Source organism: Dipteris shenzhenensis, chromosome 2 (genome assembly GCF_047967505.1).
Source record: "Dipteris shenzhenensis isolate YYH24624 ecotype China chromosome 2, Dip_SZ_1.0, whole genome shotgun sequence".
In the NCBI taxonomy this organism is placed as follows: Eukaryota; Viridiplantae; Streptophyta; class Polypodiopsida; order Gleicheniales; family Dipteridaceae; genus Dipteris; species Dipteris shenzhenensis.
The window spans coordinates 19,637,735-19,651,028 of record NC_141597.1 but is presented as its reverse complement, the minus strand read 5'-3'; the positions used below and the strand labels follow the sequence as shown (position 1 = coordinate 19,651,028).

The 13,294-nt window shown below is 44.1% G+C and overlaps 1 protein-coding gene across 3 annotated transcripts in view; it reads right to left on the bottom strand.

Moving 5' to 3' along the window:
- Positions 1-5,928: 5,928 nt before the first annotated feature.
- Positions 5,929-13,294, bottom strand: part of LOC147904445 (uncharacterized) — a 47,586-nt gene continuing 40,220 nt past the window's right edge. The window contains exons 21-27 of one of the 3 annotated variants that reach the window (XM_087386501.1): positions 8,418-8,489; positions 8,200-8,274; positions 8,026-8,099; positions 7,593-7,727; positions 7,168-7,506; positions 6,678-7,045; positions 5,929-6,569 (exon numbers count right to left, since the gene is read on the bottom strand). In XM_087386501.1, coding sequence (XP_087242627.1) covers positions 6,219-6,569; positions 6,678-7,045; positions 7,168-7,506; positions 7,593-7,727; positions 8,026-8,099; positions 8,200-8,274; positions 8,418-8,489 — 1,414 coding nt within the window. In that variant the 3' untranslated portion in view covers positions 5,929-6,218. The remainder of the gene's footprint in view (positions 6,570-6,677; positions 7,046-7,167; positions 7,507-7,592; positions 7,728-8,025; positions 8,100-8,199; positions 8,275-8,417; positions 8,490-13,294) is intronic. The other 2 variants (XM_087386518.1, XM_087386510.1) reach the window with 2 other exon arrangements.

Below are 13,294 nucleotides of genomic sequence, written 5' to 3'. Positions count from 1 at the left end.
TGGAAATCAATGCAGATCTACGTATGGACCCTAATTATAAGTCTGACGATCAGGATATGTCCGTGAATGACAACCAAGGTTTTTAATGAGCTTGAGGCTCTTTGATTAAGGATGTTGTGTTAATTTATTTTTGTATACCTCTAACCCTAAGCGATTAGTAGCAATCAACAAGACTACACAACTTGATGCATCACTATTTTCTATTGTTGTTCTTCCACCTTAGGGGCTTCAGCAGAAACTCAGAGCCCATGGGAAAGAGTCCTGGAGAGGAACGATGACATAAGGGCTAGAGAAAAGCACTGCCTTCATAAGAATAACAGCAGCTTATGTGAAGCTTTTGCAAAACCAGGAACATGGGATCCTAACTTTAACACCTCTGGCTGGGGTCACAAAGAACCTGGCGAGGATAAAGGCTCATGCAAATTTGCTAAGAAGCAAGCTCATAGTTGCAAGCCAAATTACACGACACTTGACAAGTGTAATGCTCTTAGGGAGTTCAAAAAGGGCCGGGGGGATGATGGAGTGAGTCTGGATCAACATCTTAGCTGTAATCACCAGGGAAGTTTTGGCAGGTATGGATTCTCTAGCAAGGGAACAGAAAAAGGAGGTGATGCACACAGAGCTGATGCAAATTTATTCTACAACGAAGGGGAAGGATCTAGCACAGTGCCCCTTTTTGACACGAGCTCACTGGACAGGAGGGGAAGAAGGGGCCGAATACCAGGAACATATCCTTTGCCTGTTTCAGCTGCTGGGTTTCTGTCAGGTTCTCCCGCTACAGCTCTTACAACCAGGACTGACTTGGCAGTTGACATTGAAAAGGATAAGATTTGGTGTTATCAGGATCCTACTAAAACTATTCATGGTCCATTCTCAATGCAACAGCTGAGGAAGTGGGAAAAGACTCAGCTTTTTCCTTTAGATTTACGAATTTGGAGAAAAACAGAGACCCAGAATGAGTCAATCTTGTTGACAGATACCCTTAAGGGGAAATTCTGCCAAAATAGTGGGCTGGATTCCTTGCAAGGAGGTAGTGTAGATATTAATTCTCAGATGAGCTGGGGTACTGCAGTTCCTGCAAGAGATCTGAGAGAGGCCTCCGTTCTAAACAGGTCTGGGACCAACTGTCAACAGAAAGATGGAAGGGCTGAATGGGATGGAGATGGTTGGTGTGGTGCATCAACTAAGCTCAATGATAGCAATGCAAGGGTAAGTAGCTCCATGGAAGAAAATTCGATGGGGAGCTGAGTCAGGATTTCCTGATCACCATCGTTCTGTCAACCTGGGTCACGATCATAGATTCACAAGAAAAAATGATGTCCCATGCAGGTTCTTTGCAAGAGGCATCGGTTAAGAAAGGCCAATCCTGTGAGGTTAAAGCATTAATCGAGTGCTCTTGTATACAGGTGGATTTGAGTAGGATTTCCACAAAAGGACTCTGCTTTCTCTTGGATTTCCATGGTCATTGTCAAACTATGTGCTATATAAGTGTTTCTGCTGTTATTTGTACTAACTGGAAAGAGAAGTCACTGTATCAGGAGACACTGTCAGTTTTGGATGGTTGGCCACTTGCCTTACATGTTATGAAAAAATTTCAAACAAAAGGCATGTCATATTATACGGAGTTAATTAAGATGAAAGGGCAAGTGGCCAATCATGATGTCATTGTGTTGTTTGACTCGGCGTCAACTCACAATGTAATCAATTCCAAGCTCGTAAAGAGGTTGAAGTTAAAGACTAACCCATCTGACTATGCGTATACAATCAGGATGGCAGATGGAAGTTCAACTGAAATATGGGACCAAAGGGTTACCCAATTGGAGCTTTGTATTCAGGACTATGCTGAGAAGCAGAATTTTGAAATGACCAAGCTTGCTCATGCAGATATAGCCCTGGGTATGGCGTGGCATTCTAGAAAGAATCCAGTCATTGATTGAAAAAAGCACGTATATCAATTCAAGATGAATGATGTGCTTTATGTCTTGCGAGGTGAAAGAGATATACCTCAGGGACCGTTGGTTTCCGTGATGGAAATCCGAAAAGCTCAAGAAGAGTTTTTATTCCTTTGCACAGCATCGGTAGAGCCGATTGATGATTCTTCGGCTAGCACTGATGTTACGCAAAGTGGTGAGATGGACAAGCTGGCTAATTTTATAACAGAGGAGTTCTTTGAATGTTTTAGGGATGAACTACCTTATGGGTTACCTCCAGAGTGGAATGTTCAGCATAAGATTGAACTGATCCCGGGGGCAGAACCTGTAAATAGACCTCCCTATAGAATGAGTTTTACTGGAGAGGCGGAGGTGTGTAGACAACTGGAAGAATACCTCAAGTTGGGGCAAATTCAACCAAGTTTCTCACCTTTTGCTTTGCCAGTGATATTAAAGAAGAAAAAGGATGATACGTTTCGCCTCTGTATAGATTACAAAGCATTGAATAATATCACTATTAAACACAGGTATCCGATGGCTCAGATTGATGATTTGCTAGATGCATTACATGGAGCCGTGATTTTCAGCAAGATAGATCTTAAGTGTGGCTACCATCAGATCCGGATTAGAGCCAAGGATGCGTATAAAACCGCTTTCAGAAGCAGGTTTGGTCATTATGAGTTTTTGGTAATGCCCTTCGGACTTACCAATGCTCCGACTACATTCATCATGCTTATGAACGATTTACTACGTCCGTATATCGAAAAGTTGCTAGTACATTTTATTGACGATATTCTAGTGTTCAGTAAAAGTATTACTGAGCATCGTGAACACTTGAAAATAGTGTTCAGTACTTTGAGGAAAGCCAATCTTTATGTAAATAAAAAGAAAACTATACTGTGTATGGTTAGGCTTGAATATTTAGGATTCACAATCACTCCAAAGGGGGTAGAAATGGATTCAAAGAAAGTGGCTACGATACTGACTTAGCCAATCCCTCAGAGTCTGACCGCGTTGCAATCATTCTTGGGATTTGTCCAGTTTTATAGAAAACATATCAAAGGATATTCCGAAATAGTATCGCCATTAACTGATCTGACCTCAGATAAAGTACTTTTATATGGAGACAGAATCAACAAGAAAGTTTTAACGCCATAAAACACGCTGTGGTCACAAGACCGGTGTTAAAAATAGTTGATCCCCAGAAACCGTTGTTTCTTAAAACCGATGCAAGTGGCATTGCGGTGGGAGCAGTTCTCCTTCAAGAGGAAAGGCCAGTAGCCTTTGAAAGCAAGAAGCTTTCTCCCTCTCAAAGGAATTGGCCAACTCATGAATTGGAGTTGTATGCTGTTATCCATGCTTTGAAAACATGGAGGCATTATTTATATGGTTCAGAGTTTTATGTGGATGTGGATCATGATACTCTAAAATATTTTTGTAAATAGCCTAACTTGAGGGGCCGCCAAGCTAGGTGAGCAGAGCTCATGCAGGAGTTTAATTTGACGATTCGGTACTGAAGAGGAAAGGATAATAAGGTTGCTAATGCGTTGTCTCGCATTATGCACAATATGAGTTTTACGGTATTAGAGAGTGCTCTAATGACCGAGATTAGAGAAACTCAATGGTTGCACGAGTTTGTCCAGAGCTTATGGCCTAAAGCTCATATGTTAAAACCCGGGAAAAATGAAAAGGATGACCTGGCATCCAGAAAAGGCTAAACTTATGTAAGATATACCATAAGGGATGGTATGCTGAAAAGAAATGACAAGGTTGTAGTACCTAGTCAGAATGATCTCAGGCTAAGAGTCATTCGACAATGCCACGATAGCCCGTGTGCGAGACACCCAGGAGTCGAGAAGACATAATCTCGTGAAACGAGATTTCTTTTGGCCAAAGATGAAAAAGCATATTCATGAATATGTGACACGATGTTTCTCGTGTCAAGTAAGTAAGGCCGAGCGGCTGAAGCCACCCGAACTTTTATAGCCCTTGGAAATACCACTAAGTAAGTGAGAGAGTATTTCCATGGACTTTATTGTAGGGCTGCCTAAAACACAAGGAGGGTATGATTCTATCCTTGTGGTGGTTGATCGTCTAACCAAGATGGCTCACTTCATTCCGACTAGAGAGTCTGTTAGTGCCCCGTAAGTGACGGATTTGTTCATTAGTTATATATTTCGTCTGCATGGATTGCCTAGATCCATAGTGTCAAACAGAGATGTCAAATTTACCGGTCATTTTTTTACAACGGTATTTGTGACACTGAGGACTGAGTTGGGAATGAGTAGTGGAGATCATCCTGAGATGGATGGTCAGACGCGTAAAGTGACGGATTTGTTCATTAGTTATATATTTCGTCTGCATGGATTGCCTAGATCCATAGTGTCAAACAGAGATGTCAAATTTACCGGTCATTTTTTTACAACGGTATTTGTGACACTGAGGACTGAGTTGGGAATGAGTAGTGGAGATCATCCTGAGATGGATGGTCAGACGGAGAGAGTCAACCAGACTTTAGAGGATATGCTCAGGGCATATGTGTCATTGAGGCAACATACATGGAATAAGTGGTTGCCATTGTTAGAGTTTGCCTACAATGATAAAAAACATTCCTCTACCGGGTTCAGTCCGTTTGAGCTGAACTATGGTTATAGACCAGCAAATCCAACTATAGCTGGAGTACCTCAGAAAGTGCCTAGTGCCGCGAACTTTATGATTCAGATGCGGGAGATGCTAGCACTTGCAAGAGCTAATATCCGCCAAGCTATGGATAGAGCAAAGGTGTATGCGGATGAAAACCGATCTATAAGAGTATTTAAGGAAGGAGAAAAAGTTTTTCTAAGTTCCTTCGCACTCGAAGTCCTTGACTTCAAAAGAGTGTGCTAAGTTATCACCTCGATACTATGGGCCGTGGTTAATTCTAAGAAGAATAGGCAAGGTAGCCTATAAATTAGAATTACCACAGGTGTGTAAGATGCACCCGGTTTTTCATGTTTCGCGCTTAAAGAAATTTTAACATACAAGTGACTCACTAATCGAAGGTGTGGTTTTGTTTCAACAGATAAAGGATAATGTGAGGAGCAAACCAATAAGAATCCTGGACCGACGAACAATGCAAATACGAAATCGGAAGATACCCACGGTGTTGCTTACATGGCATGGTCAGCCTCTATCCGAAGCTACCTGAGAATCCGTATATCAGCTGCGGAGAGTGTTCCCAGACTTTATCATCGAGGACGCTGATGTTTGAAGAGGAAAGGAATGTTACGCTCTAGCCGAGATAGCATGACCTCGGAAGAATCAATCGATATTTCCCTTAAAGGATCTATGTTTGTAATTATTTGTTTGCGCTACATGTAAAAGATCGAGAGGGAATTAATGTCAAGGTCCTAGAAAGGGATGATAGCACCAGACTAGGTGGATCTAAGGCTAAGGGCCTAATGCAAGGAATGTGCCTAGGGGTAAAGGATATTAAAGCATCCCAAGAGAGGGGTGAAATGTTGCATTAGGAAGGCCCTGTGATGATGACATGTGGCATCTAGATCCATCTAGGGAGATGGGGCTTGTTGAAGCTAGAGAGAGAAGACAATGAACTATTCACGTATGCTTTGTAATTCGAATTCTCGGTTGTCTCTCTCTTGGTTTTTTCAGCAAGGTTGGCTGGGTGGAACGATAGTGGTGCTTCTCCCATGATCTGTCTGTAGGAAATAGAAGTCAGTGTGTAACAAAGGAGCACTACCTTACCAGAATAATAATAACAATTAGTAAAAAATTTGTTGAACTTTTATTTAGCCTTTGTTTCTAAAGATACTTTGTTTCTTTGGGCTGACAGAACAGAAAACCTAGTCCGTATAGATGTTCACCTCATCTTGATGGTCATAGTAGCCTGTGAAGATTTACTCAGTCCGAGGTAATGTACAAGTGGTGTTCACAGTGGCAAAATTTCTGGAGTACAAAGGTAGTGCAAGGATTGATCCTGGCTATTAAAACCTATATATAGCACCGAAGATAAAAGTATGCATTTTCCCTTGAGCATCCTTTTCTCTCCCAAAAGTAGAACAATAATTGGGAGAGAAAATGTCATATATTACAAGGGCTGGCAGGTGTCTATTGTGGGACCTCTACAAGGGGGCCCCCACAAGGGCTGTATGATTTAGAGTCTGCTCACCCTCATCAGGATGTTGCATCCTGAGGTCCAATTATTTTCTCCAGAATAATTTCATGAAATTCAGACAAGAGACTGCCTAGTTTCACATTTAGATTGCCAGTAACATGCTGCACCCTTGTTCACACTGTGTTCTGAGAAATTACTTCTCCAAACTTTACAAAGAGGTGCCCTGCTGATGAGCTGCTTCCAGTCAGTTCCTCTCTGTTCTTGCTGTCCCCATATTCATCGAAATACCTGGGATAATTTGATGCTGGCCGAGACTGGACCAAAGGCTTTACAACAGCCACGGGAGTCAAAGATAACAGGACCCTCACGACATCCTTCATTGTAGGCCTAGCAGCCGGATGCTTTTTGGTGCAGAGTAGAGCAAGTTGTAGAGCTTTACTTACAGCTGCAAGGTCTGGACAGGTGTCCTGAAGTACAGGATCAACAGTTTCCATGACCATGCCAAACTCGTTCTTATTCAAAACCTGCATTAGAAAAGTACCATAATTGCCCTCACGAGAATAATAATAGCTAAATCTTGGGGAAAGGTGATTCTAAGTAGCAACATTTGCACACTATATACAATAACATACCCATTGATGAAGATTGGTTTCATCATCCACAGCTTTCCTTCCGGTCAGCAGCTCTAAGAGAACAACGCCGAAGCTGTATACATCTGATTTCTCATTCAGCCTGGATGTCCTCGCATACTCTGGGTCTATATAGCCAATGGTTCCCATGACCAAAGTCGAAGTGTGGGACTTTGATGATGAGATGCTTTTAGCAATGCCGAAATCTGTGAGATGGGCTTCAAAATTACCATCTAAAAGAATATTACATGTCTTCACGTCTCTATGCACAATCCTAGGGTCACAATCATGGTGCAAATACGCGAGTCCTTTAGCTGCCCCAAGAGCTATGTTTACACGGAAATCCCAATCAAGCTTCATCTTTTTTACACCTGGAGAAAATAATTATGTATTATGGTATGCATTAGAAATTCAAAAATCTTGAAGCAAAGAGCCAAGAAATAGCAACCTCAGGAAGTTTCAGACCCCAAAAGATTGTCAATGTAGAACATACCATGTAATATGTCCCATAGACTTCCATTCTCCATATAATCATAAAAGAGGAGATTTCCATGTGGTGAAAGAGAATAACCATGCAGACTGACAAGGTTCCGATGCTTTATTCTTCCCACCGTATCGAGTTCAGCCTCAAATTCTCGGGAATTTTGCTGATAATGATTGTAAAGTTTCTTGACTGCAATGGGTTTTCCACTTTTCAGTATACATTTGTACACAGTGCTTGACGCACCAAAGCCAAGCACATACCGCTGGCTTAAATTATCTGTCAGTCTCATGATATCATCATAGGAATGGGATGCCAAGTCTGTTTGAAGTATAACCATTCGAGGAGGACCTGCAATGTTCAATATGACTTCAAAATGTGTTTACTTAGTTTGTCGCTATCATCTGAAGGTAGAAATTTTTGTATAGATTTTTTACCTTGGAAGGGTTTGTGTGTCTCTTTCAAAAACTCTTCAGGTTGATGATTGGATTTCCATAACCAAGCCAAAAGAGCAAGTACACATATTGCACCGGTAAGACCAAGTCCAATAAACAAATTCTTGGATTTCAATCCTGTAAATAACGTTTTGCTACTCAGCATGCAAAATCTTGGACAACATAAAACAGGTACCATGTCAAATGCATATCACGTTTACCACTTTAAAACCCAAGCTTACTGACTGTTTCAAATGATAAAATAAAACAAAGTGTTTAGTAATGTCTTGGTTTTCTACAAAAAGTGAGTGATCTCATGTACAAACATACTTGGTATTAACAATTATTTGACATGGTTAGCTTTCATAGCACTAGAAGCCTGTGTATAAGCACTTACTTAGTATTAAAAATTGTTTAACACAGTTAGTTTTCATACCACTAGAAGCCTGTGTATAAGGACCACAATGAAGCCCAATTTTATTCCCACACAGCCCTGAGTTGCCACGGTAGCTGCAGGAAACAATCACAGGAATTAATATTCGATCAAGAAAGACAGATAGAAGTAAAATAGAGGAATATGAAAAAAAAGGAAACTAAAAAGGCCATCTACCTTTCAACTGTGAATCGTGTAAAATTTCTTACTGCAGGTATCTCACCAGTAAGATTGTTGTATGATAAGTTCCTGCTAGTGTGTCATTTGAAGACAATTAGCCTTTAAAGACTGAATGGTCCAACAAGGCCCCATATGAGCCTGAACAACCATTCTTGTATATATAGAAAGGAAAATTCAAAACCTTAAAAGTTTCTTTTTCAACAAGATAAACTTACAAAGCGACAAGGCTCAAACAGTTCGTAAGCTCTTGGGGAATTTCTCCAGACAAATCGTTGTCACTCAGATATCTAGAGACCATTGAAAAGCACTTATTATCACATAAAGAAGACAAAGCATAAACGGAAATCCAAGATAATCACATGAATCAAACATCCTCGTAAGTTCCTGAATTTGTCAAATGGGAGATCAGTCTAGCTTACAAGAACAATCAAATACATGCATTCTTGTATACGTGTAGTCCTATGTGTGTGTGTGTGTGTGTGTGTGTGTGTGTATGTAGATACGTATACATAATTATAGCGAGATCAGGGATGCTGGTGTACAAAAGGAAGAAAGTCACGAGTCACAAGGCAATGCCAAAAAAGGTGAAGCAAGGATTCCCTTGCAGCCAAACATCTGTGATGAACGAGAGGAGAAATATGTCTAGTGCTAGGAGTTCGCCAAATAAAATAACCCTAAGCATCACCCACCATCAAAACCTATTGACGAAGGGGAAGTTTGAAGGTCCAAAGATGCCGCAATCTTTGCACCACCACTTGGCATTACAATTCATAGACTAAATCTGAGTTGCCCGATCAAAAATCCCAAATCCTTATACAAACTGGCTCTTCAGACATCAGCCAATAGTAATGGACGAGTGACAGAACCTTGGCAGTGTAGAGCCCAATCATAAGAGGATAAGGAAGCTCTAGCTTTGATACCAGTAAGAAACATTGAAGCATCTGAGAAAAATAATGCCAAAGGGATCGATAATGCAGCCCTAAACCATACTGCTTGGTTGCTGATGGAAAATATAATAAAGTACCATCTGCATGAAGCACGTTCCCTGCCAACTGAATCCCTTTCGATGAAATAAAATAAGAGGGCCTGGGTTCCTACAAGGCAAGAGCACGATCAAATACCTTTGGCCGATGCAGACTCTTAGCATGCAAGGAATTTCCATCACAAAAGTTGCAACCATGCCATTTGAGATGAGAAAGAATTACTTTCCAATGTGAAAACATTCTGGACACAAAAGGGAAGCCCTTAACTCTTCCATCAATAAAATCCCATTGAGTGGGATGCCAATGCCCGAAAGCATGAGTAGTCGACTATGAAAGCAAGTGGCGCATCATAGCAGCCCAAGACTGGTGACCCTACAGGAATTTCAGCATCATCTTCCCGTTACATGCCAAAATATGAATGTGAATATTCAAAATAGTCAGCCCATCGTGCACATTTGGCAAGCACAGGTGCTCCATAGAGAGTAATCTAATGCTCTTACGGCCATGCTTTGGGCACCAAAAAGTCTCCATAAGAATGGACATGAAAGATGCAATATCCTTCTTACCAAAGATCATCAAAGGTAAGAAGAACTAAATGTAAGCAACCAAAATTGATTGTACAATACGGAGTTGGACATGCAGTGACCAGGTGGCTAGCTTCCAATATTCTAGCTACTTTTTAAGCTTTGCAAGCACCCAATCTAGTTGTTTGCTGCTGCTCCTCCCCGTTCCAAGCTGCTCCCCCTCGCCTCCTCCCTCTCCCCGCAGCCCCCTCCCTCTCAGCCCCTCTCCCTCGGTGCCCCTCTCCCTCTCTCTACCTCGCAGCCCTCTCCCTCGCTGCCCCTCAGTCTGCACCTCCCCTCCTCGCCCTCTCCTCTCCTCCCTGCCCCTACCCTCCCCACCAGCTGCTCCCCTACCCTCCCCGCCCCCCAGCCCGGCCCCCACCCGCCCCTTCTCTCCGCCCCTTTCCTTTTCCTTCCCCCCTACCCTTCTAGCCTGCCTCCCCCGCCCCTTTCCTCCTTCTCCCCTCCCTAATCCGACCTCTCTCGCCTCCACTTCCCATCTCCTTCTTTTGATTCGTGTTTCCCCATCGTCGCCTTTCGCCTCTTTCATTCTCCCGCAACACTTTTTGGAACGGACGGAGCCTCGAAGTGTTCGAATCAGCCTCCTCACCTCGATTGGCAATGGATATTCCATCAGCCAATCCTATTCCACTTCCACCGGCCACAAAAACTATTACATTTTCTCAAGACGAGTTGCAACAGCTCAAGGACATAGAGATTGAATGCTCTACCACGTTGATCACATGCATATTCGGGTCTCACCCTTCCATATCCCAAGCTAGAGACTGGATGCTTGCGGCTCTTCCTCCATACCTCACTCCACGACTTTTAGATGTTCGTCTTTTCTGGGACACAGGAAGATTTTCTTTGACGCCTTCAATATTGGTTTCGACCTAATGGAGGCAGACAAGGAAAATTTTTCACTCTTCATCAAATTTCTCAGGCTTCCCCATGTTTACCATTGATTTCTTCCTGTTATTGGGAAGCATTTCGGCGTGGCTGCTAAGATCCCCCCCCCCTCCCTGGGTTGCCGTTGACTGCAGCAGAGGCAACCAGGGCTGATGGGATACCTAGAGTTAGGGTCCTCCGTAAGGATCCTAATCTCACGATGGACCATGTTATGCTTCAGCGCCCGGATGGTTCTTTCTTTTGCCAAAGTAGAGATTGCAGGCAGGCAAGACCAATGCGGGATATACAGGACCATTGGACACTTCGCTCTGGATTGCCCTAGGAAGAAGAAAAGGCCCAAGAAGCCTTCTGGTACAGCACCCCTCCCATGGCCTCGACAGGGGGTGGTACAGGTCCAGCACCTGCTCCTCGACCTCGACAAGGGGGTGGTACAGGTCCAACACTTGCTCCTCGACCTCGACAGGGTGGTCCTCCTCAAGGTGGTGGTACAGCTCCTACACACTAGAGTGCTCATCGACAGAGCGCTCCTTTGGTACCGTCGCCTATTGCCTCCGATGCCTCGGGACCTTCAAGGGCATCTGCCGCACCTCGTTGGGTTCCGATTCGTGTGCAGATTCCATCTTCAGTTCACAAGGATGCATTAGTTGACTCTACTTTAGTTCGAACTGTCCCTCCAACCTCACCTCACACAATCCAAGACGCTTCAGCGTCAACCTCCTACCCAATTGCAACTCTTCCCCCGGACCCAACGGGTCCTCCTTTATCTGGTTCAGTGCCAGACCCTCTCCCTGTTCTACAGGCAAGAGAGGTCTCCGCGGCTGTTCAGACAGAGGGTCATCTTGAGCAATCCTCACTTCCTCCCTTGGATAGGGGGAAGGGGGTGGTTTACACTATTGATCCTCTTCCCTCAAAAGAGATCCTTCGCACTCCGATGTCTTGTGTGATTCACAGTAACTCATTTTCAGCTCCAGTAGATGCTACAGATTTCCTAGAGGAGTTTGTGCCCTCTACTTTTGGTGAGCCAGTGATTGGGTTTCCTGTTGACAGCCACTTGGTTCTGTTGATTTTCTGCCGATTGGTTCCATTCATCGCGCAGGAGGTCTTCCCCTGTTAAGGAGTTTGTTTCCGCCACTAGGTCGGGTAAGGTGTTCTCCACCTCCTCCTCCTCCTCCTCTCCCCCCCTCCGTCTCCCCTCTCCTGCCTCCTCTTCGTCCCCTCGCCCTCTCCTTCCCTCCTCTCCCTCATCGCCTTCTCATCCCCCCCCCTCCTCTTCTGCCTTCCACCTCCTTGCCCTCCTCCTTCCACTTCCGTCCTTGCTCCCCGCCTCGTCTCCGCCTCGCTCTCTGACACTCTTCCTCACCATTCCTTTTTCTTCTTCCTCCCTACGACAGGAGCATTTATGCATGTTAAGGCGAAAGGAAACCTTGGTGGTGACCCTTGGTCTGGCCAAAGGGACTCTATGGCAGCACCCTCGAATCCCACGGCCGTTAAGATTCTTCTTTCCCCAACTGACAAGCAATAGGTACAAAGTGGCATTCCCATCGCATAAGTACTTGATCAGATAACACACCTAGCAAGGTGTTTTTATATGGATGTGCATAACACTAAGGCAAAAATGGTATTTAATGCTCGATCGACCATGCAAAGCATATCGGATGGGCACAATACTTTTCCTACGCCTTAACCTAGGTGGTATTGAAATGTTCTCAAAGAGGCACACCCATTCGATAAGTACTTGGTCAAATAACATACCTAAGGTCGTGTTTTTTTGTGGATGTGCATATCACTACAGGAAAAACGTTTTATAATGCGTAATCGACCATGCAGAGCATATCCGATGGTGACAATACTTTGCACGCATCTCAAGACAAGGTGCTTGTGGGCCGAATTGTGGACCTCACACCTACATGGACACAAGTGACAGAGTGGATCCAGGCGAGCTTGGCATTAGAGGGAGATCACATCCAAGAGATCACCATCTATGGGCGAGGCGTTTTCCTCATCCAACTGAGCTCTCCCTACAATGCCTCGACACTTGTGGGACAAAGCCCCATCCTCCTTGGCCCACATCTTGTTTACCTCTTTCCTTCGTATCATGGGTTCACAATGGAGGACATGGATATGGCACACCATGTTCCACATTTTCCGGATACACTCCGCTTCCCAGGGCTCCCCAAGGAGTATCGAGCCATCCTCCCTTCCATTGGTCGAACATTTGGCACAGTGCTCGATTGCCCGCCAGAGTTAACCGCCTCAGTTCTAGCAGATGGAGTCCCAAAGATCAAACTGGTGGTTGAGAGCCCAGAATCCCTCCCAGAGTTAATCCTTCTAGAGACCCTTGAGATGCAACGATGGCGAAAACTGCAAACGCTAGCTCAACGGGGACCACAGAGGAGCCGATCCAAAGCCTGACGAGCCTAATGGATGAGGGAGCCTAAAGCAGAGGTGAACTTTCAATTGAGCTTCACACACGAGGAGCCGATGTGTGGTTTGGCCACAGGAATTATCAGATTGCCACTGAAGACAAAGGTGGAGCAGGCACACTTCTGGTCCCTCCAGAAGTGCACAGAGATGTTCGGGATGAAAGCCTCCTTTATAATGAAGTGGACATGGAAGATTGGTATTGAGCCGGTATCC